This window comes from Mesocricetus auratus, unplaced genomic scaffold (genome assembly GCF_017639785.1).
Source record: "Mesocricetus auratus isolate SY011 unplaced genomic scaffold, BCM_Maur_2.0 Super-Scaffold_100028, whole genome shotgun sequence".
Classification (NCBI taxonomy): Eukaryota; Metazoa; Chordata; class Mammalia; order Rodentia; family Cricetidae; genus Mesocricetus; species Mesocricetus auratus.
In genome coordinates this window covers 1,839,429-1,867,317 of record NW_024429209.1, presented here as the reverse complement: position 1 = coordinate 1,867,317, position 27,889 = coordinate 1,839,429, and the positions used below count along the sequence as shown (strand labels likewise).

The 27,889-nt window shown below is 46.8% G+C and overlaps 1 protein-coding gene across 4 annotated transcripts; it reads left to right on the top strand.

The window, feature by feature from the left end:
- Ggt7 (gamma-glutamyltransferase 7) lies at nucleotides 1–27,872 on the top strand. 4 transcript variants are annotated; one of them, XM_040732731.1, is made up of 15 exons: nucleotides 1–224; nucleotides 10,100–10,335; nucleotides 10,592–10,743; nucleotides 11,909–12,026; nucleotides 13,051–13,118; nucleotides 13,329–13,402; nucleotides 13,707–13,903; nucleotides 15,316–15,403; nucleotides 17,034–17,161; nucleotides 17,336–17,424; nucleotides 20,552–20,701; nucleotides 20,822–20,939; nucleotides 21,651–21,788; nucleotides 22,864–22,956; nucleotides 27,140–27,202. In XM_040732731.1, the coding sequence occupies exons 1-15, from the start codon at nucleotides 56–58 to the stop codon at nucleotides 27,200–27,202; spliced, it is 1,881 nt and encodes a 626-aa protein (XP_040588665.1). In that variant the 5' UTR covers nucleotides 1–55. The 4 variants fall into 4 exon arrangements, with proteins under 4 accessions (XP_040588665.1, XP_040588662.1, XP_040588664.1 ...); XM_040732728.1 differs by having other exon boundaries at nucleotides 2–224; nucleotides 22,864–22,963; nucleotides 27,140–27,872; XM_040732730.1 differs by lacking the exons at nucleotides 1–224; nucleotides 10,100–10,335; nucleotides 10,592–10,743 and having other exon boundaries at nucleotides 13,009–13,118; nucleotides 22,864–22,963; nucleotides 27,140–27,872.
- Nucleotides 27,873–27,889: the final 17 nt, after the last annotated feature.

Sequence of the window (27,889 nt, the reverse complement as noted above, 5' to 3'; positions counted from 1 at the left end):
CCCCCCTCCACTGCCACTTCCGGCAGGCGCTGCGCTGCTGGGGGTTAGGGCGAGGATGGCGGCAGAGAACGAGGCTAGCCAGGAGAGTGCCCTAGGCACCTACTCGCCAGTGGACTACATGAGCATCACCAGCTTCCCGCGGCTGCCCGAGGACGAGCCAGCGCCTGCGGCCCCGCTGAGGGGCCGCAAGGACGAGGACGCCTTCCTGGGAGACCCGGATACCGGTAAGGCCCTCTGTCCCCATCCCTGCCCCACCTTGGGGGGTCCCTGTCCTCCTTCATCTGTTCTGGGCATCCATTTCCAGTCTCCTGTCTCCTTCATTCATTCCTTCATCCTGGACCTCTTCCCTTCTCCCTCAGCTCTATTAACTGTGTGGTAGGGAAAAGGGTATTTTTGCCTTAGAGGCGTAGGATGCGACACGGGAGAGGATGCAAGGACTGCAGTAGGAGGGATTATGATTACCTTTCAGGAAGAACCTATTGAGAAGGAAGGAATGCTAGAGAGGAGAGCCTTAAGAACGGCTGTGATCACCTAGTAAAGGCTTCTCTTTAGTTACAGAGGACAGGATAGAAGAAACCAAGCCAGAGGCTGCAGCAGGAGGGATGTAGTCTAGATCTTAAGGAGAACTTCACCAGGGATTATGGGAAGCGGAGAGTCTGGAGAAGAGCTGAGAATCTATCTCTTCATGTCCAGAGATGAGTAAAGAAAATATGATTTCCTTCTATCTGAGAATTCTGGGTATTGGGAGACAAGGGGATGGACTGCATGACCTCTCAAAGTCCTTGGGGACTACAGTGCCTTTGATGTTCTGTGGGTTACTCTACCCCTTCCAGAGATGTGGGTCTGGCACCAATGTTAGCCGGGTTGGTAGGAGCTTCTGGTCACTAACAAGATTTGTTTCCCAGGAAGCAGTCTTCACATTTTACTGTGTTCTCAGCCTCTGCAGAAACTGAAGGAGATGGGGGTGTGGGGAGGAAGCAGGACTGAGAGAGCTAGGGGCCAAGAGCTCTCTTAGCATCCCTTCCCTAGTGCTGTCTCTCCTATCCATGTGGCCCGGCACTATGCTCCCCTCCATTCTTTATCCTGCATCCCTCTGACCTCTTTCCCTCCGCGTCACTTCCTGGCACTAGAGCATCCTTCTGCCTCCCTGTCTGTCTCCCTCCCGTGCCTGCACTTGAGCGATACCCCTTTCTGTACTGAAGGATGCTGCTTCTCTGGCCCAGCTCTTTCTAGTCTGACTCTACCTTTGTCACTCCTGGCCTGGCAACTGGCAGTTCTCTCCCACTTTTTGGTCATATGGTTCTGACCAGCAGGTTCCACCAACCTGACTGGATCACACTTTACCTATGATGGTGTATGGAGACTTTGAATCCTCAAATGTCAGAGCTGCTCATCAAAACTAATTTTCTTGGAGGATTAGCCTTAGTGATAGAAGGAAGAATGTGAGAAAGTATGTGGTGGTAGAACCAGCCATCTGGTCAACCTAGGTTTTCTATTCAGTGATTGAGTAGCACAGTCCTGACTCATTATATTAAAGTAGGTGTGCCTACCCTATACTGTTCCTTAGTTTTCTCTTCCAACAAAGAATGCCCATATGTCCTAAATAACAGATTGGACCCTTTGATCTGTCTCCTGATCCTTTGTTAAAGCCATTGCCTTATAAAAGCCTGAGGGCTGGAGAGATGGCTGAGCCGTTAAAGGCTAGGCTCACAACCAAAAATATAAAAGTCTGAGGTTATTTATTTGGGCAGTGATATAATTACTACATACCTATGAGGCCTCTAAGGGCAGGAATCATAGCCTTTTTTATTCATTATCCTGTTTCCAGAATTCAGCAAAGCATTGAATACTTAATAAATAATTGTTGAATGAATAGATGAAAGAAAGAAGATTTCAGGTTGAAATATTGACAGGAAATGGAGTTCCCAAACCTCAACAATGCTTTATGGGAGTTCAGTGTAGGCTGTGTCCTGATGTGCATGGCAGGGCTGGGGATTTAACTTAGTGGTAGAACACTTGCCTAGAAATTCAGCGTAGACCCTGGTTAATTGAGCTCCTAGGAACTTATACCTTATCACAAGAGTATACACCAAAGTCCCCAAGGCCTTGCCTTGGAGTGCCTTGCCATCGTAACAATATAAGCATTTAGATGCCGTGTCACTTAGGCTTGTTTCCAAATCCCAAGAGTCTTTTGGTCCAGCTAGACCAGTTTGTTGACTAATATGACCTTCTATATTCTCAACCTAGTAGTGCCACCTAGTGGCACTGCTCCATTTTCTTAGCCAAGACCTTTGTTGTGCATGGCTAGCCTGCAGCCTGACACTCTCTAAAATTAACTGCCAGGCATCCCAAGCAGGCCTCAGAGAAAAGAGAGCTAGACAGTGACCACTTCAAGGTTAGGAAATGCGTTTGTACCCTTTCTTCCAAATGGAAGCCACATGAGCCTTCTTTTCCTATGCATGAGCCTCTACGTGTCAACATTCTATGCCGAAATCAGCGTGTCTTCACCACACACTTCCTTTTCGTTCAGGGCCATTCTCAGTGAGTGACACCTCCTTTCAATCAGTGTCCAAAGGAGGAGCCCAGAAGTCACTTTGAAATCTTTCCTTCTTTCCTTCTCTCGCTTTCAAAATGTGGCCTGGTTTTCTATGTCCTCCCTCCTAAGAAGTCATCACCACTCTAGACTAAGCTACTAACCTGTTATACCTGTGTGACCCCTAAGTTCCTAGCTGTTTTCACTCTTCTGCATTCACCCCAAATACACCCACCACTCTGCACTTCCAGTCATGTCACTCCCAAGTTCAGAAATCTCCCCTTAAGAAAGTTCAGGGCCAGGCCAGGCTACCTAGGGAATTCAAGTCCAACCTAGGTTAAATTATAACCTTTTTTTTTTTAACATGGAGGAGAAATAACATTAAATATTTTGACCGGCTACCTTCAGACAGCAATTCCTTGTGCCTCACAAATTCAGGATAATCAAAATTAAACCCACCTTTCTCCTAAAACATACTGGGTTATTGTTTATTTGGTTGTTTTGGTTTGGTTTTATTTGTTTGGGGTTTTATTCATTTGCTTTGAGTCTGAGTTCTTACTCTGTAGCTCAGGTTGGACTGGAACTCACTATGTAGATGAGGCTGTCCTGGGATTTACTATTGTAATCCACACTAGCCCTAAACTTGTGGCAACCCTGAGTGCTTCAGCCTCCTGAGTTCTGGGATTGCAAGTTTGAACCACAGTGCCTGTCTCTAATAAACTTTTTTTCTCTTGGCCCCAAACCAGTATTTTCCCAGTATGCCATCCTTGCTCTTATTAGTGGTATTATTGCCCTATCATATAAACAGGGCACATATCATGTACTCAAGAAACTTTTTTTCCTATTTTTGATATTTTTCCTCAGTATATAGTTTTGCTGAATAAACACGCAACTTGGTATGCTGGTTGGATAATATTAAATAGATCTAGCTGTGGTGAGGCCATATTATCTTCACCTTAAGTTAGTTTATCTCATTGGAGAAGGTTGGGTTTTTGCTCATTTGCATTTCATTATTTATTTATTTTTGGTTTTTCGAGACAGGGTTTCTCTGTATTGCTTTGGAGGCTGTCCTGGAACTCACTCTGGAGACTAGGGTGGCCTTGAACTCACAGAGATCCACCTGCTTCAGCCTCCCCAGTGCTGGGATTAAAGGCATGCGCCACCAATGCCCAGCATCTTTTTTTTTTTTTTTTAGATAAGGCCTCATGTATCCCAAGCAAATTTTGATCTTCTGGATCTTTCTGCCTCTACTTCCCAAGTGTGGGGATCACAGATGGGTGCCACCACACTCACCAAATACATTAGATTGGTTTTGGGTATTGGAAGTAGCTGCCAGTGCCACATAGAGCAATAGAAAGGATACTGCCAGTGACGGAGTCTACATTCTCCTACTACTCAAGTTATGGTCTTAGACAGGTGGTCCCACTTAGCCTTGGTTTCTTCATCTGTAAAGTGAGTGAAGTGGAGCCTCGCTTGTGAAGTCGTTAAAATACTTCAATGAGGAAATATATGCCAAAAACAACACCCAAAGCCAAAAACCAGAATCAAGAAATATGACCTCTTCCTGGGGGGATGGCTCAGTGGGTAAAGCCCTTGCTGCCCAAGTGTGTGGACCTTAGTTCAGATCTCCAGAACCCATCTAAAAAGCTAAGCATGACAGGGCACATTTGTAATTCCAGTGCTTCTACAGTGAGATGGGAGATGGAGACAGGACCCCGGAAGAACATGGGCCAGCTAGCCTGTGTACATGGCTGCAAACAAGAGACTCTGTCTCAAGCAAGATGGAAGACTACGACCAATGGCTAAGACTGTCCTCTAACTTCCACACATGCTCAAGTGCCTGAAGTTACACACAAGAACATACATGTATGTGCACATACATCAGAAACACATACATCACACACACACAAATACATACCTCATTCAGTAGATAAACAAAAGTTCAAAGTCCCTTCTTGCCCTTCTTTTAATACTTCTATGAGGCTAGGAGGGCTTTGTATCCACAGAAGATATTTAGTAACTGTTTGGTTAATGAAATTTGATTTACAGACTGCTGGTGATGATAATGTGGTTCAGATGAAAGCATGGTTAACTAAGGGAGATGCCAGGAAGACAAGCTTTTTAAAAAGTATTTTATTATTTTATGTATGGGGGTGCTTTGCTGCTTATCTGTGCACCACATGTATGCAGTGCTTGAGGAGGCCAGGAGGATTCCCTGGAACTGGAGTTACAGACTCTTGTGAATCTCCATGTGGGTGCTGGGAATCAAACCCAGGCCCTTGGGAAGAACAGTCAGTGCTTTTAATCACTGGGCTGCCTCTTCAGCCTGACAGGCTTTTTTAAAAGAATAAGTTAAAAGCAGGGCATCAGGTACACATGGGGTACACAGATGTACAAGCCGGCAAACATAAAATTACAATAAAATAATTTAAAAGCAAATTAAAAATTATTTGTTTATTGTAAAAAAAAACAAAATAAAATAGTGAGGAAAGTAAAAGTCCTTTTCTCTATCCCCCCCCCTTTTTTTCAATACAGGGTCTCTCTGTGTAGTGTTGGCTGTCCTAGAACTTGCTCTGTAAACCAGGCTGGCCTCAAACTCACAGAGATCCGCCTGCCTCTGCCTCCCGAGTGCTGGGGTTAAAGGTGTGCGCCTCTATACCTGGCCTATTCTTTTTTAAAGAATGATTTTACTTTTATCTTTCACTATATGTATCTGTGGGTATCTGTATGTGGGAGCAGTGCCCACAGAAGTCAGAGGTGTCTGATCCCCTGGGATTGGAGTTTCGGGCAGTTATGAATCGCCTAGCACAGGTGCTGGGAATTGAACTCCAGTCTTCAGCAAGAGCAGCACTCTTGGCTACAGAGCCAGTTATCTAGTCCCACCCTCCAATCCTTTTTGTTGTTTTTGGAGACAGGATCTTTCTATTAAGAAGCTCTGGCTGTCCTGGAACTCAGTGTGTAGAACAGGTTAGTCTCAACTCACAGATCACCCTGCTTCCTGAGTGCTAGGGCTAAAAGTGTGCACTGCACCGGCTACCCTCCAGTTCTCTCCCTCCTTCCCTCCCTCTCTCCCTTCCCCCAAACCCCCTCTTTGTTTTTTTTTTGTTGTTGTTTTTGTTTTGTTTGTTTGTTTTTTGAGACAGGGTTTCTTTGTATAACAGCCCTGGCTGTCATAGAATTCCCTCTGTAGATCAGGCTGGCCTCGAACTCACAGAGATCCTCCTGCCTCTGTCTCCAGAGTGCTGGGGTTAAAAGCATACACTAACACTGCCTGGCGTATCCCCCAGTTCTTATCTCTGTGTAATTTTTACTTTTTATTACAAAATATATGTGCTTAAATTTTAAAGGCGAATAAACACTGAAGAGATCACTCAATCAGAGCCCACATAAGAAAAAAATCAGGGTATGGTGTCAATGAGAAGGGGCTTAGTGCCAAGCTTGACATCATGAGTTCAATACCAGGATCCATGTGGTGGAAGAAGAGAACCAACTCCTACAAGTTGTCCTTTGATCTACACATGTGGGCATGTGTGCACATTTATGCTCACACTTACGCACACACAATGACTATATAAGTAAGTAAAAGATGTAATAAAATATTTTTGTTTGTTTTTTTCAAAACAGGCTTTCTCTGTGTGGCACTGACTGTCCTGGAACTTACAGTGATCCATGTACCTCTGCCTCCTGAGTGCTGGGATTAAAGGCATGTGCCACCACTGCCTCCTAAATGTAATAAAATCTTTTTTTTTTCAAGTGAGACATGGTGGAAGCCCAGTGCTAGGGAGGCAGAAGGGTCCCTGGGTTTGACAGACAGCCAGACTAGCCTAATGGGAAAGCTCCAGACCAATGCCATCTTGTCTCAAAAAGAAGTGAATATTTCTGATGATGACACCTAAGGTTATCCTCTGGCTTCCCCACACGTGCACACATGTTCATTCTCACACATACTCTTACACATGTGCATGCACACAGAAAGGCAGAAATAAAAGGAATAGGGCTGGTGAGATGGTTCAGTGGGTAGAGGCACTTGCCATGCAAGCCTGATGACTGGAATTTGATCCACCAAACCCAGAAAGAGCCAGATGTGGTGGTTTGCATATCTAATCCTCAAACTCCTTCAGTAGATGGGAGGCAGAGACAGAACTGTCTGGAAGCTTGCTGGCCTTCTAGCTTGGGGTGTGAAAGCAGAAGTAACAAGAAGAGAGGCTCTGCCTCAACAAGGTGAAAGGACAGAGCAAACCCAGAGAAGTTGTCTTCTGACTGTCGCACCTGCTGTGGTATACGAACTCCTCTCTGCCCTCTGTCTGTGTCTGTCTCTAATTCTGTGTGTGTGTGTGTGTGTGTGTGTGTGTGTGTGTCCTTCATACATACACACTGTGTGTGTGTGTCCTTCATACATACACACTGTGTGTGTGTGTCTTTCATACATACATACTAGTAATAATCACAACAAAATAATAAAATTTTAAACTTTTTTTAGGAATGTAAGTCAGACATGGTGGCTCGCACCTGTACTCACAGTACTCAGAAAGCAAAGACAGGCAAGTTGCCTCAAGTTGGAAGCCAGTCTAGGCTACTTAAAAAGTTCCAAATCAGCCAGGCATTGGTGGTGCACGCCTTTAATCCCAGCACTCAGGAGGCAGAGGCAGGCGGATCTCTATGAGTTCAAGACCATCCTGGTCTACAAGAGCTAGTTCCAGGACAGTCTCAAAACAATACAGAGAAACCCTGTCTCGAAAAACCAAAAAAAAAAGTTCCAACTCAGCTAGGGATGCCTAACACACACACACACACACACACACACACACACACACACAAAGTAAATAAGAATGTAAGTGTCTTTTCCTGAAAGTGCCCATCATAAATGTATTCTAATAATTCTGCAAATATTATTTTACCTATGTATATGATTTCTTATTTACATAGAAGATAGAGGTGTGAGTCATGAAGGTCTTCAAACACCAAATCCAAGACCTTAGATTTTTATCAAGTAAACATGAAAAATATGACAGTCAAATTTTAATGTTATCACTCAAACATTTAAACTTACAAAGAAGTACAGCAATAAGGTGTTAAAGTCATCCTATTTCCTTGTTCAGAAATATCTAGAACTTTCTGGACGCTGGGGTATGGGTTCAAGGATAATAGCACCTAGCGGAGAGGACCATGGGAAAAGAGAAGGTGCTTGCACCACTGCAAGTACACGTGGAGGTCAGAGTAAGACCCCAGCCCCTCCTCCACTCACTATCCTATCCCTTGGGAGAGTTTAGCCCTGGACCAGCTGCTGGCCTTTCCCACTAGTCTGTCTGGGTAGCTAGCTCTGAGGATCCTCCTGGCTCTGTCTCACGATGCTGGACTTACAGGAATTCATGGCCCTGCCCAGCATTTTACATGGGTAGAAACGGAAATGACTTTCTTCACACATCACTTCATGGACTCCTGTACCTGGCCCATCCGTTAGGAGTAGAATGAAGAAGGTGAGGCTCGTGACCTGAAGAGACGTGTCCATGTTCAACTTTCCCTTGCCTCCATTCTTATTTTCCTCCATTCTGTTCTTCACACAGCAGCCAGAGGGATCATTTGAAAACATACAACAGATGGCGTCTTAGTCAGTGTTCTATTGCTGTGAAGAGACTCCATGACCATGGCAACTCCATCCCCCTCCACCCGCACCCCCCAGCCAGGGTTTCTCTGTGTAATAGCTCTGGCTGTCCTGGAACTCGTTTTGTAAACCAGACTGGCCTCAAACTTGCAGAAATCTGTTTGGACCATGGCAACTCTTATAAAAGAAAGCATTTAATTGGGGCTTGCTTACAGTTTGAGAGGGTTAGTCCATTATCATCCTGGCAGGAAGTATGGCAGAGCACAGGCAGATGTGGTGCTGGTGAGGTAGCTGAGAGTTCTGTGTCTGGATCTGCAGGCAGCAGAAAGAGAGAGAGAGAGACACTAAGCCTGACATAGGTTTTTGAAACCTCAAAACCCCTCCTCAGTGACACTCTTCCAATAAGGCCTAAGGCCACACCTGCTAATCCTTTCAAATAGGGCCACTCCCTGATGGCCAAGCATTCAGACCTATGAGCCTGTGGGGGCCATTCTCATTCAAACCAGCACAGATAACTTACCAGTCTTACACACAACTCTCTAGTGGCCTCTCATCACAGGTCAGGTCAAGTTCTCAGTGTCCACAGGGCCAGTATTCAGGACTAGCATGATTGGTGCCCCCCCACACACACCTTTTGCTGCCACACCAAAGCCACCAGACCTCAGTTATTTCTTTCAAACGTCAAACTCACTCCTACATTAGGACCTTGAAGCCTGCTGCTCTCTCTTTCTAGAACATTCTATACACAAACTCCTTGTTCTACCAGTGGTAGCTTTTATCCCTTCATTCTCTGTTCCCTGATTTCCCTGGTAAGCAGTCCTCCTTCCCTCTTAACATTTCATTTAACTCCCTGGAGAGAGGGAGGGAGGGAGAGAGAGAGAGAGAGACACACACAGAGAGACAGAGAGACAGAGAGAGAGAGAGAGAGAGAGAGAGAGAGAGAAGAGAGAGAGAGAGAGAGAGAGAGAGAGAGAGAGAGAGAGAGAGAGAGAGAGAGAGAGAGAGAGAGAGAGAGAGGAAGAGAGAGAGAGAGAGACACACAGAGAGACAGAGAGAGAGGGAGAGAGGAAGAGAGAGAGAGAGAGAGAGAGAGAGAGAGAGAGAGAGAGAGAGAGAGAGAGAGAGAGAGAGAGAGAGAGAGAGAGAGGGAGAGAGAGAATGCACACTCACACACTGGTTCATGGGATCATGTGCAGAGGCCAGAGTAGAGCCTTGGATAGTGTCCCTTATTGCCCTTGGCCTTATTGCCTTGAGACCGTCTCTCACTGAACCGGAAACTAGCTAGCTCTCAGGATCAGCCTATCTCTGCCCCACAGTGGTGTCAGGGGCTTTTTCTGTGGGAGCTGGGGAGTTGAATTCAGGTCCTGATGCTTGCAGAGATCTTACCACTGAGTGCTCGTGCAGCTCTCTTCGAGCCAACTCCCCAGCCCCATGAGCTTTATATAATCTCCCCACAACTTGTTTAATTGTTTTCTTTTCCTCCATTGGCTTGAGAACGTCTGCACTTATCTTCTCTAGTATAGGGCCAGACATAGAGTAGGCACTTGTATCTATCGAATGAACGGGTGCGTGAAACAAGGCTGGAAGCCAAGATAGCTGGCTTGGTTAGTTGCCCCCTTGTCCTGAAGGCTTTGATATCCGACTAGCGCAGGATAAGGTTTCCAGGGGAGGCTGAACACCCTCACACTTGTGGATATTCTCATCCCCCGGTACCAGTCTCATGGGTATTTGACAGAGCAGGAATCCCACCTTTTAGCTGGCCAGTTGAGCCCTTTTCACACCTGGGGATTGGCTTCCCGCGAGGGGCGGGGTGGTTAGGTGTGTTGAAATGGAGGAAAACTGAGCAGTGCTGGGCAGTGGGGTTTGTGTAATGGGCGGGGCGAGGGGGGCATATGGAATGCCCCGCCCTGAGGACTGCAGGACCTGGTAGGAGGCTGCCAGACCGACCCCCAGACACCCCACAGACCCAGACTCCTTCCTGAAGTCCGCCCGGCTACAGCGGCTGCCTTCGTCCTCATCCGAGATGGGCAGCCAGGACGGGTCACCACTACGGGAGACACGCAAGGACCCATTCTCCGCTGCAGCAGCCGAGTGCTCCTGCCGCCAGGACGGGCTCACGGTCATCGTCACGGCCTGCCTCACTTTTGCCACGGGTGTCACCGTGGCGCTGGTCATGCAGATCTACTTCGGGGACCCCCAGGTGAGGGGAGCAGGTGGACAGCAGGGAACTTGGGAGAAAGGGGTGAGGAAGAGCTTGAGGGGGTGATGGGAACTGAATGGTTAGGTGGTGGGAGCCTGCTAGGAAATGGGAAGGGAAGAGATGATGTGAGAGAGGAAGGTTCCCAAAGGAAATGGCTGTGAGAATCAAGACGACATGAAGGCCGAGGTTGTAGGTAAATGGAGGTGCTCGAGGGAGATGGGCAGCCCGACTAGCCCACTCTTCTCTTGCCTCCCAGATCTTCCAGCAGGGTGCTGTGGTGACGGATGCCTCCCGTTGCACGGCACTGGGGATGGAGGTGCTCAGCAAACAAGGTTCTTCCGTGGATGCAGCTGTGGCAGCAGCCTTGTGTTTGGGGATCGTGGCTCCACACAGTTCTGGCCTGGGCGGGTAAGGAGCTGGGTAAGGACCCGGGGGAGACCTGGGTCCCTCAGGCCTACTTCTTGTCTCCTGGTCTATGGGCCTGGCTGCAGGGTTCTCTTGGTTTGAGCCCATTCTCCTCGGATTTTCTGGTTCAATACCCAGTTTTACTTTTTCTCCCTGGACGAAGTCAGAATCTCAGTACCATTTGGAAGAGATGGAGGTGTGTTCAGGAGTTTTCAGTTTCCCACCAGGAGAGAAATGTGATGTACAATATGAGGTTCACAGGGAGCAAGGGGGGCATAGATTACAGCAGTGACGCTTCAACTTTAGTTCACAAGGCCCTGTGACTCTGATGAAAGCTGTGGGCTTTGTCCACAGAAAATGCACCCCGGGCTTGGAGTTCTGAAAACCAAGGCTACAAATTGGAGTCTCAAAAGCCAGACCCAGCACCTAGACTGGTTTGGTTTGCCCATTTACATTTTTTCTGTTTGCTGTTGTTAAAAAAATCAATAGTTTTCATAAAAATTCAGATTGCTAACCTCTCTGGAACAATCAGGAGGAGAGCTGGTAACATGAAGCCCAGAGTTCCCTGTGGCTGCAGTTACCTGGAGCCGAGCAGAGAGTTTCCCATGATGGGTCAGGGGTCCAGCCACTGTATTTATCTGCCCTGCCTTCCTTATTTTGTTACTTGGCTGCACACATTTAACTTTGCCACCACCATCTCAGATGTAAATATGGCACGGAAAAGGAACAAGCTGACAAATATCATTCTCTTCATAGGACCAATCCTCTGGGCTCTACCAACAGCATTCCCCTCTTGGCTTCGAGTGGTTTAGCCTTACATAATCCAGTCCTGAGGGAAAGGGAGGGTATACCAAGTAGGCAGGTGCAGGAAACTGGCAGGGGTCCAGCTCTGGTCCAGGGTGGGGACAGACCGGCCTGTTCCCCCAGTCTCGGCATTTTTCTTAATCAGGGATTAAAGTCTCCAGTAACCTGGGTCCCCTACCCCCTTGATTTTACCCTTTGCAGGGTGGCTGAGTTTCTGAATTCCTGCTGAGGAGGGGGCTCCAACATCTGACCCAACGTGGCAAACAGCCTACAGCCTCACTGCAGGGGATTAAGGAAGTGGTAGTTTAATCTTTCAGAAGGTTGACGTGTTCTCTTGGCTTTCTAATTTCTGTGTCTTTCCCAGCGGGGGTGTGATGCTGGTACATGATATCCGACGAAATGAGAGCCACCTGATTGATTTCCGGGAGTCTGCACCAGGGGCCCTCCGGGAAGAGGCCCTGCAGAGGTCCTGGGATACCAAGGTGAGGACCCTGGTGAGAAGAGGGGACCCAGGGGGGGCAAGGGGCCTCCCTACACTACCTTTTGCTAACCTGAGCATTGATTTGCTGCATGCTTACCATGGGGGTGGCAAAATGAGTTGAGCAAAACGCTCTCAAGCTATATAACGACAGGCTGCGTGCCCTCCCCCACCTAAAGTAACGAACAAGGACCATTACCAGTTGGGAATGGCATTTGTCACTAAGCCTGACAACCTAAATTTGATCTCCAGGACCCACATAGTAAAAGGAGAGGACCTATTCCTACAAGTTGTCCTCTGATCTTCACATACATACCATGCTATATGCACATACTCATACATACACACTACACACACACTAATTAAATATAATTTTAAAATCAAAATAAAATGAACAAAAAAATGGATGACTAATAACAGATGACACTGCAACAACGTCTTCTCTGACAGTTTTACCTGTCTGGAAGAAAGTATAAGGCCACCTTTGGGTACCCCAAGATATCACTCACTTGTCGCCTTAAAACTCACCTGTGTCATATTGGGAGAAAGAAACACTAGAGGCAAACTCACTGTTGAGAGCAAAGGAGGAAACAGAGTAACTTGAGAAAGTAGGTGTTTAGGGCCATAGCAAAAATCAAAAACACCCCTGAGTTATCACAGCTCAGATGATGGTGGCATGGCGATAAACTGAGGTCCTTTGTTAACCATTTGAAAGGACAAGGATACCCACTAACCAATGTGAACAGAATTTTACCCAGATTTATTGTGTCCTGCCTCTTGAAAGGGTTTGCTTAATTTATTAAATACCTCAACTGTGGGAGACAAAGACCATTCTACATTTGTAATAAGAAGTCAGGGATGGGGGAGAGGTACCCTCTGGGGAAAGCTTGACCCTCTCCTGGGATACTTTTGGCCTATGTCTCTCCCCTGTGCCAGCCATTCCTGGCTTGGGGCTCTGCGGAGTTCAGCCCAGCCCCCCCTTCCAGTGACCTGGTCTCCTCTCTCCCTCGCCTGCCCGCCTCACCCAGCCTGGGCTCTTGGTGGGGGTCCCTGGAATGGTGAAAGGGCTACATGAAGCTCACCAGCTCTATGGCAGGTAAAGACCCTCCCCTGGGGACCAGGGGCCTCTGCCTACATCCCTCCTTGGGTGGCCTTCTCCTGTCCTCCTGGAGTCTTCCCTTCCCAACTCCCCTTCCTAATATCCCCTTCCCTTGCCAGGATTCTCCTTCCCAGGAACCCCCCTCCCCCCAGGACCCCTCCTCCTTCCCCAGGACCTTCTCCACCCCCTGCTCTCCGGCCCCCTCAGGCTGCCCTGGTCCCAAGTCCTGGCCTTCGCAGCAGCTGTGGCCCAAGATGGCTTCAACGTGACCCATGATCTAGGTCAGTGGGGCCTGGAGGTGGGGGGAAGGTATAAGGATAATGGGGAGGCCTTTGAGATTTGGGCCCCAAACAAAGGGGTTCTTTTTTCCAGTTTGCTCCTCAGACTTCTTCCCATCTCACCTGGAGACAGCCTCCAGTGAGAGGATCTGGGGAGAGCCTCTGTGTATCCCTGCCCCACTATGACAGGCTTCTGGGCAGCCAGAGCTCTGGGGGCCAGTCACGTAGCCCACGTCCACCCCTCCTATCATTCAGCTACCAAGTCCAGTCCTGGCCTTGCCCACCCAGCCTCTCACCCTCCCCCCAGCCCATGCCCTGGCCGAACAGCTGCCTCCCAACGCATCTGAACGCTTCCTGGAGATTTTTCTGCCATCGGGCCACCCACCTTTGCCTGGCGCCCTCCTGCGACGGCCCGATCTAGCCGAGGTACTGGATGTACTTGGCATCTCTGGCCCTGCCGCCTTCTACAATGGTGGCAACCTCACATTGGAGATGGTGGCCGAGGTGAGTGTGCCCAGCGGCCCTACGGCAGGGTGCTGTCTCCCCCTTTCTCCTCTACATAGTCTCTGGCTGTGTGCTTCATAAACAGAACTGACCTCTGGAGATAGAAATGAGACCAGTGGTTATTAAGGGCAAGAAGCATCACCTACTATGTGCTATGAAAAACATGGGACAGAGATGCTCTGTCTTGAGAGGGAAGCTAGGCTTCTCGGGGCTGGTACCAGCTGTACAGGAGCCTGGCCTGTTTCTTCCCAGGCCTGGTGGAAACATAACATTAGTCTCAATTCCCCTGGGCCCAAAACCTTCCCTGCTCTGTCTGGGATTTTCCAAGAACTGATGGTAATATTTTCTTCCCTGGGAACTATCAGGACTGAGGAGACTGACATAGGAGGATACCCCAACTCCAAAGATGCTTAGTCTAGGGTAATCATGGATTCTGGGAACATTGTCAAAGAAAAGTTCAAGAACAGGGTACACAGGCCAATTGAGTGGTATTATGCATTGGGACATTTATCTAAGCCTCTGCTATGTACTGTGGGGATGACATAGGTATGCCTCTCAGTCATGAAGTACATTCTCTGTACCAGGCACTGTGTTTTATTAATCTGCCAGAAACATGATATATTACCCAAGAAATTCAATGAGTAGTTCACCAAGGGCAGATAAGTCAAAAGTTTTACATACTAGAAAGTGCAAAAAAGGTTGATAGTGGTAATACTATTAAAAATTGGCGTGGGGCTGGAGAAACAATTCAGTGGTTAAGAACACTGGCTGTTCTTCCAGAGAACCAGGTTTGTTTCTCAGCATCTGTAGGAGCTTGCAACCATCTGTAACTCCAGTTCCAGGAGGAATCTGATGCCCTCTTCTGGCATCCATGGGCACTGCATGCATGTGGTGCACAGGCAACCATGAAGACAAAACACCTCAACACATTAAATAATTTTAAATTATCTTTAAAATATTGACAATGAATGCACTGCTAGAATGGAATGAGCACATTGGTTTGTACAAGATTGGTGCATTTGTCAGGAAAGAGTGCTTAATTATGTTCAATAGGGTTGGTCCTCCAAGTTCATAGTTTTGTAGTAGCCTTGCTATTTGGAGGGGGCCATGCTAAGTCTCAACCTAGGTCCCTGAGCATACTAAACAAGCACTCTACCACTGAGCTATACCCCCAGCCCTGGAGTATATTTAACTGGTTATAGTGAAATGTCAAATTCAGTTTTGATAGTTCTGGTACACATGTTATTTCCTCTGCCTCCTTTTTCCTTGGGCTGATGGGATTCCTAAAAGACATGCTGATGGCGACTGAAGGGACTAAAGTTGTAAAGAGCTTATCTGCCTGTGACTGAGACATGTGTCATGGCCCATGCCCACATGCTCACAGTGATGGACGGACATTTTCTCCCCTCCAGGCTCAGCATGCAGGGGGTGTCATAACTGAAGAGGACTTTAGCAACTATAGCGCCCTCATGGAGAAGCCTGTGTGTGGAGTGTACCGAGGTGACCTCTCCCCCAGCTCCCAAGGGTCCCCACTCAGGAGAAGCTTTCCAGTCCATGGCCACATCTTTTTGGCCTGGAAACTCCTCTCCATGTCACAGGAGATAAACGGAGGCAGTGAGCTCCCTAGGCAGCCAACTGTTGAAACAAGCCAGAGCCAGCCACCTTCTGAAATAACCATGGGGTCAGTTACCCTAAGTGATTAGGATGTGGTGGGGGGCATCTAGCCAATGGCTAAGGCCTGCAAGTTTGGGGTTCTGAACATGATTTTTCCCTTTGTTTTGTGGGGATTTGTTATTTATATGCTTTTTTAAGTGTTGGGAATCGGGCCTTTCACAGAGGACAAAATCCCCATTACTGAGTTACATCCCAGACTTAGGTTTTCTTGGTTTGGGTTCTGTATTGCCTCAAATCTGTCCCCTAGCTCCCTTATCGTTGACCCGTGCTTCCTAAGAATCAGTCAGACCAAAGTCCATCTAAGGGCAGATTAAACCCAAAAGGTAACCACAGACTTCCCCCTCATTGACAGTAAGGAGGGAACAACTTGCCTGACGTGAGAAACCAATCAGAAATTCAGAAAGTCAAGCCTGTGGCATGAATGCCGTTTATATTTGTTGACCCCAAGATGTTAGGTTCTAGGTCTCTCTAGAGTTCTTAGGTTCTCTCCTCACTAGGAAGGAGAGGTTACCCCAAGCCCAAGGCGAGGCTTCCTCTGAGCTCATATTTCCAGGCTCCTGTCTTCCCTATTCCTCCACCAGAGTTAGTAGTATATGATGGAGAGGAAAGAATGTAGCTGTGGAGTCAGGAGAGCCTACATGAGCGTCAGCTCTACCATTTGCCTTGAACATCCCACTCTGAGCCTTGGTTCCTTCCTTAGATGGAGACAACGATGGTGTCCACATCTCAGGGTGCCTCTGAGGACCTGATGAGATAATATAGGAAGTTGCCTTAACCACAGTGGACACCAAATGCACATGGGGTTTTCTGGATTTCCTCCCCAGGCTGGGTTGTCTCACCAGTCCAGGGCCTTGAGTGTTGTAGGTTCACCTGATCTCTATTCCTGCCCCAGTTGCTTCTTGTGCCTCAGTTTCTACCCCTGATTGGATGAGTTGGGTAGTCACTGTCAGTGTTCCATGCCACCAGTGTTGTGAGTATTCTTTTAATGTCCAACCACTGAATAACAGAGTAAGGAGGGAAGGCCACTGCTCCCAAGACGCTTCAGGTTGAGAGAAGCCATCAGGGCCTTTGAACAGTTCCTGACCTGTGGGAGGGACTGAAGGAAGTTCATGGCAAACCAGGATTCTGTAGACATTGCTCACCCGTCCCTGCTTTGCTAGTGACCTGTAATGTGACTGAGCAAGACAGATTTAGTATGTTTGCTGCCAACGTGAGTACAACACAGCTCTTAAGTTTTAGTTTCCTGCTATGGCAGAGGAAGCCAAAGCCCAGTGCTCAGCCCCACCTCTGACCAGCATGTGAACTTCAGTGGGTCCCTTTGCCTCTTAGTGGTTTCCTTTCCTCCCTCGATAGGGGCTATTGCTGTGTGTGTAATGGTGGGATGTGCATATAAGATGTGATATATGAAGATGACTTGACCCCTCTCCTGCCATCTGGTCATTTCCTATCCTTCCAGGCCACCTGGTTCTCAGTCCCCCACCCCCACACACAGGCCCTGCCCTCATCAGTGCTCTCAACATCCTAGAGGGCTTCAACATTACCAGCCTGGTGTCCCGTGAGCAGGCACTTCACTGGGTAGCAGAGGTAAGGCCCACTCTTCCACTTCACCTGGATTTGGGAACACTAGGAATGGGAAAGTGGAGTACCTCCTTGGAGCAGGGCTAAAACACCTTTGAATTTTCTTACACATGAGGATCCCCCAAGTGGGGTGCTGGGAGGGGCCTGGCAGCCTTTTCCACATCCCTGCTATGTTTTCAGAGCCTGAAGATTGCATTGGCCCTGGCTAGCAGACTGGGAGATCCTGTCTACGATTCTACCATCACTGAGAGCATGGATGACATGCTCAGGTTTGTCCCGGGACATGACCCTGGGTGCTGCAGAAATCGGGGTAGATATGGGAGAAGGGACCAGGTAAAAAGCTAGCAAAGTCTCAAGGCCCTTTCAGCTGAACCCTAACTCAGTGTGACACTAGGAGCCTCTGGCTGCATCACCTTTTCTGTCTGAACAGTGAGTTGGTCAACTGCTTACGAATCCTTTTTGACCTCTGCATGTACCTAATCTGTGTGGACACAGCTGTTGTCCACTTTGCATAGAAAAAGAAAGTCTGAGAGCATCATTTGCTAGCTGTCACTCTGGGAGAGTAATTTAAACTCACTAAGTCCGTTTCCACAAGGAGCCTGGCAATACTGGATCCACTCTGTGAGGTTTTGATGACAATAACCTGTAAATAAATAAAAGAATACCATGTAAAGCATTTATCACATTAACTGGAACATAGTAAATGTGCAATAAATGTAATTTATTATTATTAATTGGCCATAGAGGTAAGAATGGGTTGTTTGACTGCTACTGTACCTGACTTACAGTCAGGGTTCAGGAAAATCAGAAGCCAAAAATATGATGTATTAAATTGTGAGCAATTAGCCGGGCGGTGGTGGCGCACGCTTTTAATCCCAGCACTCGGGAGGCAGAGGCAGGTGGATCTCTGTGAGTTCGAGGCCAGGCTGGACCGACAGCCTCCAAAACAATACAGAGAAACCCTGTCTCGTAAAAACCAAAAAAAAATTGTGAGCAATTTATAATTTAAAAACAAAAAGATTGGAATCCAGAGGTTTCAGAGAAAGGGATGCACAGTTGCAAATAGCAGGAATAAGTTCAAGAGGTCTCTTGTGTAGCATGGTGACTATTGTATTTTGAAGAATACAAGGTGTTTGAAAAAATGATAGTTGTGAATTCTCACAGTTGTTAATTAGTGAGATCTGACCATTCCTCCATGTGTATGTACCTCCTCCTCAAAAAATCATGCTGGTAGTTTGTGTCTGTAACTCCAGCATTCTGGACGATGAGGCAGGAGGACTGCCATAAATTCAAGGTCAGCTGGGTCTACACAGCAAGTTACGGAGCGAGGTCATAGATTGACCTGAGCTACAGTGTGAGCTGCTTTGTAGGAAATACCTGTCAGTTTAAAACTATGGAGACAGGGGAGATAGCTCAGTGGGTAAAATCACTTTCAGCACAAATGTGGGGACCTGAGTTTGAATCCCCAGAACCCATATAAAAACCCAGCATGGGTGTCTGTAATTCTAGTAACCTCTATGTGGGGACAGAATTCCCAGAAGCCAGCCTAGTACACACAGTGGAAAAACAGCAGCAAACGCGCCTCGCAGTGAACAGCGAGGACAGATGCCCATGATTGTTTTCTGATCTCCACATGTTCATCATGTCATTCATGCACCATGGCAGACTTGTGCCCTCACACATACAAATGTACACACTATAACAGAAGTTAATATCGTGCTGGGTATGGTGGCATACACTTTTAAGCCCAGTATTCTGGAGGCAGAGGCAGACAGATCTCTGAATTTAAGGCCAACCTAGCTACCTAGTAAGTACCAGGCCAGCCAGGGCTAGAAAGAAAGATCCTGTGTCAAAAAACAAAAGTTGCTATCATTTATCCAAACAAGGCAAAAATAAGAGCAATGAAAACTAGTAAACATCAAAGCAGTGAGACAAAGTGTGAAAACTAAGCCTCTCCAGCCCTCCCAAAGCCCTGACTCTGTGTGGTCATCAGTCTTTTGGGTTGAAAACCGAATGAATGTCTTTGGTAGTCCTTGCTAACTTATCAAGTCCTTACTAACTACAAATGATGCAACACACAGTTATTAGCAGTAATAATGGAGAACTCTCCAGTTGGGCTTTAAGCATGGAAAACTTCAGCTCTAAAACATGCCTGCATTTACATGAAACATATACAACTATTTCTGCTAGTAAACAGTTACTGAGGGCTTACCGTGTTTTCTTTGCCTTGAAAACAGAAAACCTAATAACAAATAAAAATCCTCTCATCCTCCTCTTGGGACAGAATCTTACTATATAGCCAAGCCTGGCCTGGAACACTACACCGTCTAGTTCTGACCTAGCACTTAAAAATCGTTCACTTTTATCCCCTTAAGTGCAGAGATCACAATCACCAACACTTCTGGCGTCTAACTAAACATTTTGTTTGTTTCTCTTGCTTTATTAAGTTTTAAAAATTTTATGTGAGGATGTCAGATCCCCTGGAACTAGAGTTACAAATAGTTATGAGCTGCCATGTGGGTGCTGGGAATTACTCTTAACTACTGAGTCATTCCTCCAGCCCCCTAACTAAACAGGGTTTTTTGTTTTGTTTTTGTTTGTTTTGTTTTGTTGGTTGGTTTTTCTAGACAAGGTTTCTCTGTGTACCAGCCCTGGCTGTTCTGTAACTCACTTTGTAGACTAGGCTGGCCTCGAACTCACAGAGATCCACCTGCCTCTGCCTCCTATGCGCTGGGATTAAAGTCGTGTGCCACCACCAACCACCTGGCTTCACTATATATTTTTTAAAACTTTATTTTATTTATTTAATGGTGGCAATGACATGTGGTCTGTGTATGCCTGTGGGACCATATACTTGTCATTGTGTGTGTGGAGAGGTCAGGGGATAGCTTTATGGGGCCAGTTCTCCCACCTTCTAACTTAATGTGAGTCCTGGCATTACACTGGGGTTGTCAGGCATGTACAGACAGCACCTTTACCCACTGAGTCATCTCATGGGCCCTACCTAACTAAACTCTTAATGAACTTTAGTTTCAAACTACAAACATTAGACCAAATCAATCAAGCTTGTATATTCCAAATAAATATCTCAGAGCATCCACTGGACCCCAGACATTTTCACAGAAAGGAATAGAGTCAAATACACTGTGACTCTTGATTAGAAAATGAAGTAAAATAAAAAGCTGGTTCTAGATTCTGAATAACACCTAAATAAACTGGTTCAGTTGCACAGTTACTTTCTGGGAGTTCCCTGTGTGTTAGCAGGGTGATCTACGGTTGCAGTCTCAATATTCGGATAAAGAAGGTGGACTTTACTAGTACTCACACAGCCATCACAGACAGGTGGGGCGGAATGAAAGCTGTTGGGTGCTCATTCCTCTACCACCCCCTTTGCAGCAAAGTGGAGGCTGCCAACTTCCGGGGCCACATCAGTGACTCTCAGGCAGCCCCTGCCCCGCTCCTGCCTGTCTACGAGCTGGACGGGGCTCCCACAGCTGCCCAGGTGCTGATCATGGGTCCTGATGACTTCATCGTGGCCATGGTCAGGTATGTCGGCTTAGGCTTAGAACCAGTGACAATAAAGCATTCCAAGCAGGAAGAAAGTGGAGCCTGGGTGACAAGGAAGGCAGCCACAGGGCTCACTCCTCCTTCCTTCTGCCCACCCAGCTCCCTGAACCGGCCTTTTGGTAGCGGCCTCATCACTCCCTCTGGGATCCTACTCAACAGCCAGATGCTGGACTTCTCCTGGCCCAACAGGACTGCTAACCACTCTGCACCCAGCCTGGTAGGCTCTTGCTTCTCTACTGTCCCAGGGACCTTGAGGCTAGGTAGCACCGTGGGTCCTTCTTCCCCGCTATTTTCCTTTAAGAACTTCTGTTTTAAGAAAACAAGATGTTCACTTCATCCCTGTCCCTGCTAAATGTGGAGCATGGAGGCTGGCGGGTGGGTCTAAGGAATCCTTGTGCCATTCTGTCGCGAGCTTAGTGTGACTAGAGAAAGTCCCGCCTCCTCTCTGGGCAATGAGACCATTGACCCCCATTTAGTGCTTGGGCTCTGTCTAGCACTAGAGATACATGCTGGGCTAATGGTGCTCAAATCTGTGACTGAACACCAAGTAGAGGCCAGGAGGAGGAACTTGGGCATATCTGTCTACTTGGAGACCAGCACTTCTACTCTGACAAGCTTCCTGTAGGGCAAAGACATAGAGGTGGTCCAGTGGGAATCGTACTGTCCCCATTACCATTTTTCTCCACCCTTCCATCCATATCAGCCCCATAGCTCAATGGTTCCAAGTCTCTTGCTCTTACCATGCTAGTCTTCCAGGAACACTTCCTCTTTCACAGACAGTATATTATTGCTAGGAAGGGACCCATCTCCCAGGAGCTGAACTTGTGGACCATGGACAAGAAAAGCAGTGGGAATGGTGGTGAGCTGGTCCCTTCCCTGTGTTGCTCCACCCTACATCTCCCTTTTCATCTCTGCCCTCTGGCAACAGGAGAATTCAGTACAGCCAGGGAAACGGCCCCTCTCCTTCCTGCTGCCCACTGTAGTCCGACCAGCAGAGGGACTCTGCGGGACCTACCTCGCTCTGGGGGCCAATGGAGCTGCCCGAGGCCTCAGTGGCCTGACCCAGGTAAGATTTCCTCTGTTAGGAGTATTCTGTAGTTGAGAACCATACTGTGGCCTGGTCTGCAGGTGTCCCACATTATCTCTGGGTTGTTTTCCATCTTTTTCCCAGCAATCATGAGCTGTATTACATTGTACCAGGCACAATGTGCTGGGATGGGATTCATCGTGAAAATGGGGCCCTGAAGATCTCTGTCTCCACAAGTTTCAGGGGACATTGCAGAGCAAGTAGAATTCAGAAGTAATTTAACATCTGGGCTGCCTGTGTTCTGTAAGCCTCAAGTCCCTGCTCTTATCTTAATAGACCACTCTGCGGGGTCTTATTTTGAAAGGAAGGTCTTGCTACTCTCCAGAATACCTCAAGGCAGTTCCATGAGTACCTTGAGCAACTGGCATTCACCAGGCTCATATTTTTGACAGATGATTCAATAACTCTGGAATTAGATTCCCCTGAGTTCCAACCCAAGTGCTTCCAATGTTCAGCTGTGTGATGCTGGGGAAATCACTTAACCTCTCCTGAACCTGCGTACCCTAGCCTGTGAAGCAGAGATAACAATAGTTAACATCATAGAGTCCTTACTAGGCGCTAGGCACTCTGATGTATATGTTGTCCAACTTCACCAACTCTGGGAGAAACGACGGTTTTGATTTTACAGGTAAGGAAACTGAAACTCAGACAGGTTAAGAATTTGTCTCAAGTTCATTTAACTAGTAGCATTGGGTAAGAAGTTCAGTTTCAGAGTCTATCCAACCCCTAACCATTAAGCTGAAACTACCTGTATTGACCACTAAATCACCCTGTTAACTCTGCCTTCTCCACAGGGAAGGAAGCCCTTGGCTAGATTATAGACTAATGCTAGTAGTGCCTCTTCAACTCTAAAAAGGAGTCATGTGGCTCTCAATTTCCTTCTCTGTAAAATGGGGCAGGTATCATAGGTTTCCAGGGCTGTTGCAAGACTTAGATGACACATCGAGTGTGAGCTTTTTAAAAACTAACAAGCTTGGACTGAGGATGAGAGCTATGAAGTCTTGAATCATTGTCCCCAGAACAGCTGTTGTTTTTTGCTCCTGTTTTCCCACAGGTTCTACTGAATGTCCTGACATTGAACCGGAACCTGAGTGACAGCCTGGCCCGAGGACGCCTCCACCCAGATCTGCAGTCCAACCTCCTGCAGGTGGACAGTGAGTGCAGAGCAAATTCCTAAGGATGGGCACAGGGATTGGTGGAGAAGGGTTCTCTCAAGGGTTTTCCTGCCTTGACCAGCACTAACTTCCTTTTTGTGAAGGTTTTTTTTTGGTTCCCCTGACAAATTCCTGTAGGGCTAATGTAAAATCTGAAGACTGGAACCATCTTGGCATTTCCTGACTTTGTGACATTAGGAAATCCATGTCTCAACTCTTGAGACTTCATTTTCTCCCCTTTAAAATGAGATAACAGCTGTTTTATGCAAACCTCCATTCAGTGTTGTATGATGAAGACCTAGTATGCACCAAGCATCATCCCAGCTTCAGGGATTTACAGGCAGACAGAAAAATAATCAGAAAAATGTGAGCTACTAAGAGAAAAGCTGAGGCGCAGAGTCAGAGCAGGATGATGTAATTGGACCTACAGGGATCAGGGAAGGCTTCTCTTTGGTGACATCTAAGCTGAGATCTGAAGAATGAGAAAGTCCATACCACGCCAAAAACTGGGACAGAGCTTTGTAGACTAAGAACAAGTGCGGAAAACTCAGAGCAGAATTGGGCTTCATTTTTTTTTTTAAGAAATAAAAGAGACCAAGGTGAATGGGATATATGCTAAGATCAGAGAGGAAAGCAGGGACCAGATCATGAACCTCAGTGGTTTATGGTGAGGAGATGGAGTTGCCCCTAACAACAAAACCTTAATTTTGGGTATGGTTTAGTTTTGTAAATACGAAAACATTGTACTTTTGAGTAGTTCTTATTATAATCAATCTGCTAGTTCAAAGAAGACCCAGAAGAGACTGACACAGTCCTTAGTCAGTACCATCACTTTTTTTTGCAGACAAAGAAGCTCATGGAGGTTATAAACTAGTTAGAAATCTACCGGGGGGGGGTGATGGAGCAATGGCTCAGTGGGTAAGAGCACTGGCTGCTCTTTCAGATGACCTAGGTTCAATTCCCAGCACCCATATGGCAGCTCACAACTGTCTGTAACTCCGCTTCCAGGGTATCCAACATCCTCACACCAATGCACATAAAACAAAGTTAAATGAAAAAAAAATATTTAAAAAAGAAAGAGAAAGAAAAAAGAAATCTACCAGGGGGTGGCTTTGGGAGGCTTCACAGAGGAGGCGGTGACTGACTGGAATTGGAGTGGGAATTGGGTATGAAGTGACAAATGGCTTTTTGGACAGGAGGAACAATCTGTGAAAAACCCAGAAGGAATGGCGTGGGAAAGCATCAGTAAGACCAGCTGTTTCCCAGGCTTCTAAGTTTGCCTAGCACCTTTGTTACTTCACAAACGCTGCATCACCTTGAGCATAATCTTACAGATGCACTTTTTTTTAATGACTTATTTATATTTTCTGTGCATTTGTGCTTTGTCTGTATGAGGGTGTCGAATCCCCTGGAGTTGGAGTTACAGACAGTTGTGAGCTGCCATGTGTGTGCTGGGATTGAACCTGGGTCCTTGGGAAGAGTGGCCAGTGCTCTTAACCACTGAGGCATCTCTCCAGCCACGCCCCCCTTTTTTTACTAAGTGTAGTTTGAACCTAAATCACAAATAGGAAAATGACATCATTTGCAGCAAACAGATGATGAATAGTTATTTAAAACTCAAATATGTTGAGGTTATTGTTAGGAGATGTTGTCTACATCACCCTCACTATACAAGAGTTCAGGAAATGTTAGAGACCAGCCTGAAGCTTGATACTTGCCATAATCAAAAGGATAAAAAGTAAACCACAAAGGAAATAGACTTCTGGTGTTATAACTTAATGTTACTCAGTAATATGGGGTTTTTATTGGCCATGCATGGTGGTGCACACCTTTAATGCTAGCAGTCAGGAAGCAGAAGTTGGTGGATCTCTGAGTCTGAAGTGAGCCAGAGAGATTCTGATTTACAGGACAGCCAAAGAGACTCTGTCTCAAAAAAGTAAACAAACAAATAAGTAAAACAATAATTCCTTTTCTTAAGAACCACCTAAAATCATCCTGTTTGAGAATGTAAGAAGACCAAATTTTTATAAGGGAGCAAGGGAAGTGACATAAACTTGTCTTTCGTTGAGGTCTATGTTAAGAAGCACTCAGCTGGGGACAGACATATGGCCTGATTTGCTTTAGTAGGGGAGATGGATTGAAGAGAGAACATATGTCTAGAGAAGCACATGGGATATGGCTCAGGGCAGGAGATGATGAAAACCTGAACTCAAACCAGAGGGTAAGCAACTACAATCTTGCAAATATAGACTTAATTTTTACAACGTGCTGACCTTGTCTAAACACTAGGGAGCAATCACAAACAAGATAACCTGCCTTTTAAAAACTTTAAATTAAGGAGCTACAGTTAACCAGTAGAAACAGTTGCAAATACTTTTGGGGAAAAGCAGTGTTAAGTGAGGTGGTGCATGCCATTAATCCCAGCACATGAGAGATAGAAGCAGGCAGCTCTCTATGAGTTCAAGGCCAGCTTGGTCTGTATAGCAGCTTCCAGGTCAGCAAAGGATATACAATGAGACTGTCTCAAACAAAACAACATTAAACAGAATAGCATGGTATGACTAGGGATATAGCTCTGTTGGTAAAGTGCTTGCTCAAAGTACACGAGGTTCTAGGTTCTAGTTCAGTACCATATTAAACTGGACCTTGTGGTGTTTGCCCTGAATTCCAGCACTTGAGCAGTAGAGGCAGAAGGATCAGAAGTTCAAGGTCATCTCAGCTAGTAGGGACATAGGGAGTCTGAGGTCATCCAGGGCTACATGAAATGCCTATTTCAGAAGGGAAGGAGGGAGGGAGAGAGAGAGGGGTAAAGGAAGGAAGGAAGGAAGAAAAAGAAAGAAAGAAAGAAAGAAAGAAAGAAAGAAAGAAAGAAAGAAAGAAAGAAAGACAGACAGAAAAGGAAGCAGAGTGAACCTGGCAGACACTGATATTCTAGATAAAAGGGAAATTCTCGAAGAGGTACCTTTTGGCCAAGGACAGGAATGAAGTAAAGGAGCCAACTTTGTGACTCTCCGGGGTAAGCATTCCATGATGAAGCAGTAGCAGTTACTAAGGCCTTGCACTTAAGTGACAGCAAGGGTGCCAGTATGACTGGAACAGGGTAAAGCAAGGTGGAGAATAGAAGGAACTCGGGGGAAGACTTTAGAGAGGGACTGGGGTCCCAGCTGACAGTGGGCCCTAGAGGTGGACTTTGAATTTTATTTTAAGAGCTGTCAGAGCTGTTGGAGGGTTTTGAGTGGGAGAAGGATAGCTTTGGCTAGTGTGTGAAGCTGTAAAGAAGGTAGGACTGGGTGGACGAATGAACTAATGAATGAACACTAAGCCGATCATGCAGTAACCCTCACAAACAGTGGTGGCACTTGGAGACAGAGTTCAGGTCTTTTGTCATTATTAAGAATGACTGCTGAGGGCCGGGCGGTGGTGGCACACGCCTTTAATCCCAGCACTCGGGAGGCAGAGGCAGGCGGATCTCTGAGTTCGAGGCCAGGCTGGACCGATAGCCTCCGAAACAATACAGAGAAAACCTGTCTCGTAAAAACCAAAAAAAAAAAAAAAAAAAAAAAAAAAAAAGAATGACTGCTGAGCCGGGCAGTGGTGGCGCACACCTTTAGTCCCAGCATTTAGGAGGCAGAGACAGGCGGATCTCTGTGAGTTCGAGGCCAGCCTGGTCTACAAATCAAGTTCCAGGACAGCCAAAGCTACACAGAGAAACCTGTCTTGAAAAACAAACAAACAAAAAAAAGAATGACTGCTGAGGCTGGGTGGTGGTGGCACGTGCCTTTAGTCTCAGCACTCATGAGGCAGAGGCAGGTGAATATCTGTGAGTTTAAAGTCAACTACTCTACATAGCAAAGACAGCCAGAACTACATAATAGAGAGACCCTGTCTGGAAAAAAAACAAAAATTCAAAACAAACAAACAAACAGAAGACTGACTGCTTATCATTGATCCCTGGCTGTGTGTAATGCTCCAAACCCAGTCCTTTCTATACAATATCTCCTTTAATCCCTGCAACAACTTTATGAGGTAGGTTCTCTACAATCCCCCATTTTGTGCAAGAGGATGCAAACTCACACAGTTCCTGCTGCTGAAGTAATCACAACTGACAGTCAAATCTGATGATGAGGTTCCTCAGTCAGTGCTCTAAGTGCATGTTGCCATGGGGATGATTTTCAGGTGAGTTCACCGAGGAAGAGATTGAGTTCCTGGAAGCCAGGGGTCACCATGTGGAGAAGGTAGATGTCTTATCCTGGGTCCATGGCAGTCGGAGAACCAACAACTTCATCATCGGTGTGAAGGACCCTCGGAGCCCAGATGCAGCCGGAGCCACCATCCTGTAGAGCATTGGGGTGGGCGGGATCTCTGCTTCCCGCCTTTGCATGTTCCCAGAGTCCCTCTTTCTCCCAGGTTTGGTCTCAGGGGGACCCCATGGATGCCTCAGATCAGGGGCCAGAGGGGATGCTTAGCAAACCCTATCCCAGAGTAACTGGAAAGTTCTCCAACTGGAGGCCTTTGGTGGTAATGGTGACCTCAGTGTCCATGACCAGGCAGGCAGGACCTTGAGGAGTCAGATTGTCTGTCTGTCTCTTCTCCTATCTCAGCCATGTTGCCCTTGAGCTTAGGGATGTGCTTGCAAACCCTTCTCAAGGGTCTCACAACCCCAACACCTTCAGACTGGTCTGATCTTGGCCTTGTCTTCCAGTTCCCTTTTCCTGTACCTGGCCCCATTTCTTAAGAGACTAGGATTTTTTTAAATAGGCCATCACAGGGAGAGGTAATCCTCCCCTTCCACCAGGTTGAGGCAGGGGCCTCATTTGAAGGTCCCCAGGCAGTTGGGTAGGGGTGGGGGTGGGTATCAGCTCAGGGGCTTCCATTTGCAAAGGGGTATTAAAGAAAGAATATTGCTTAACCATGACTCTGGCTTGA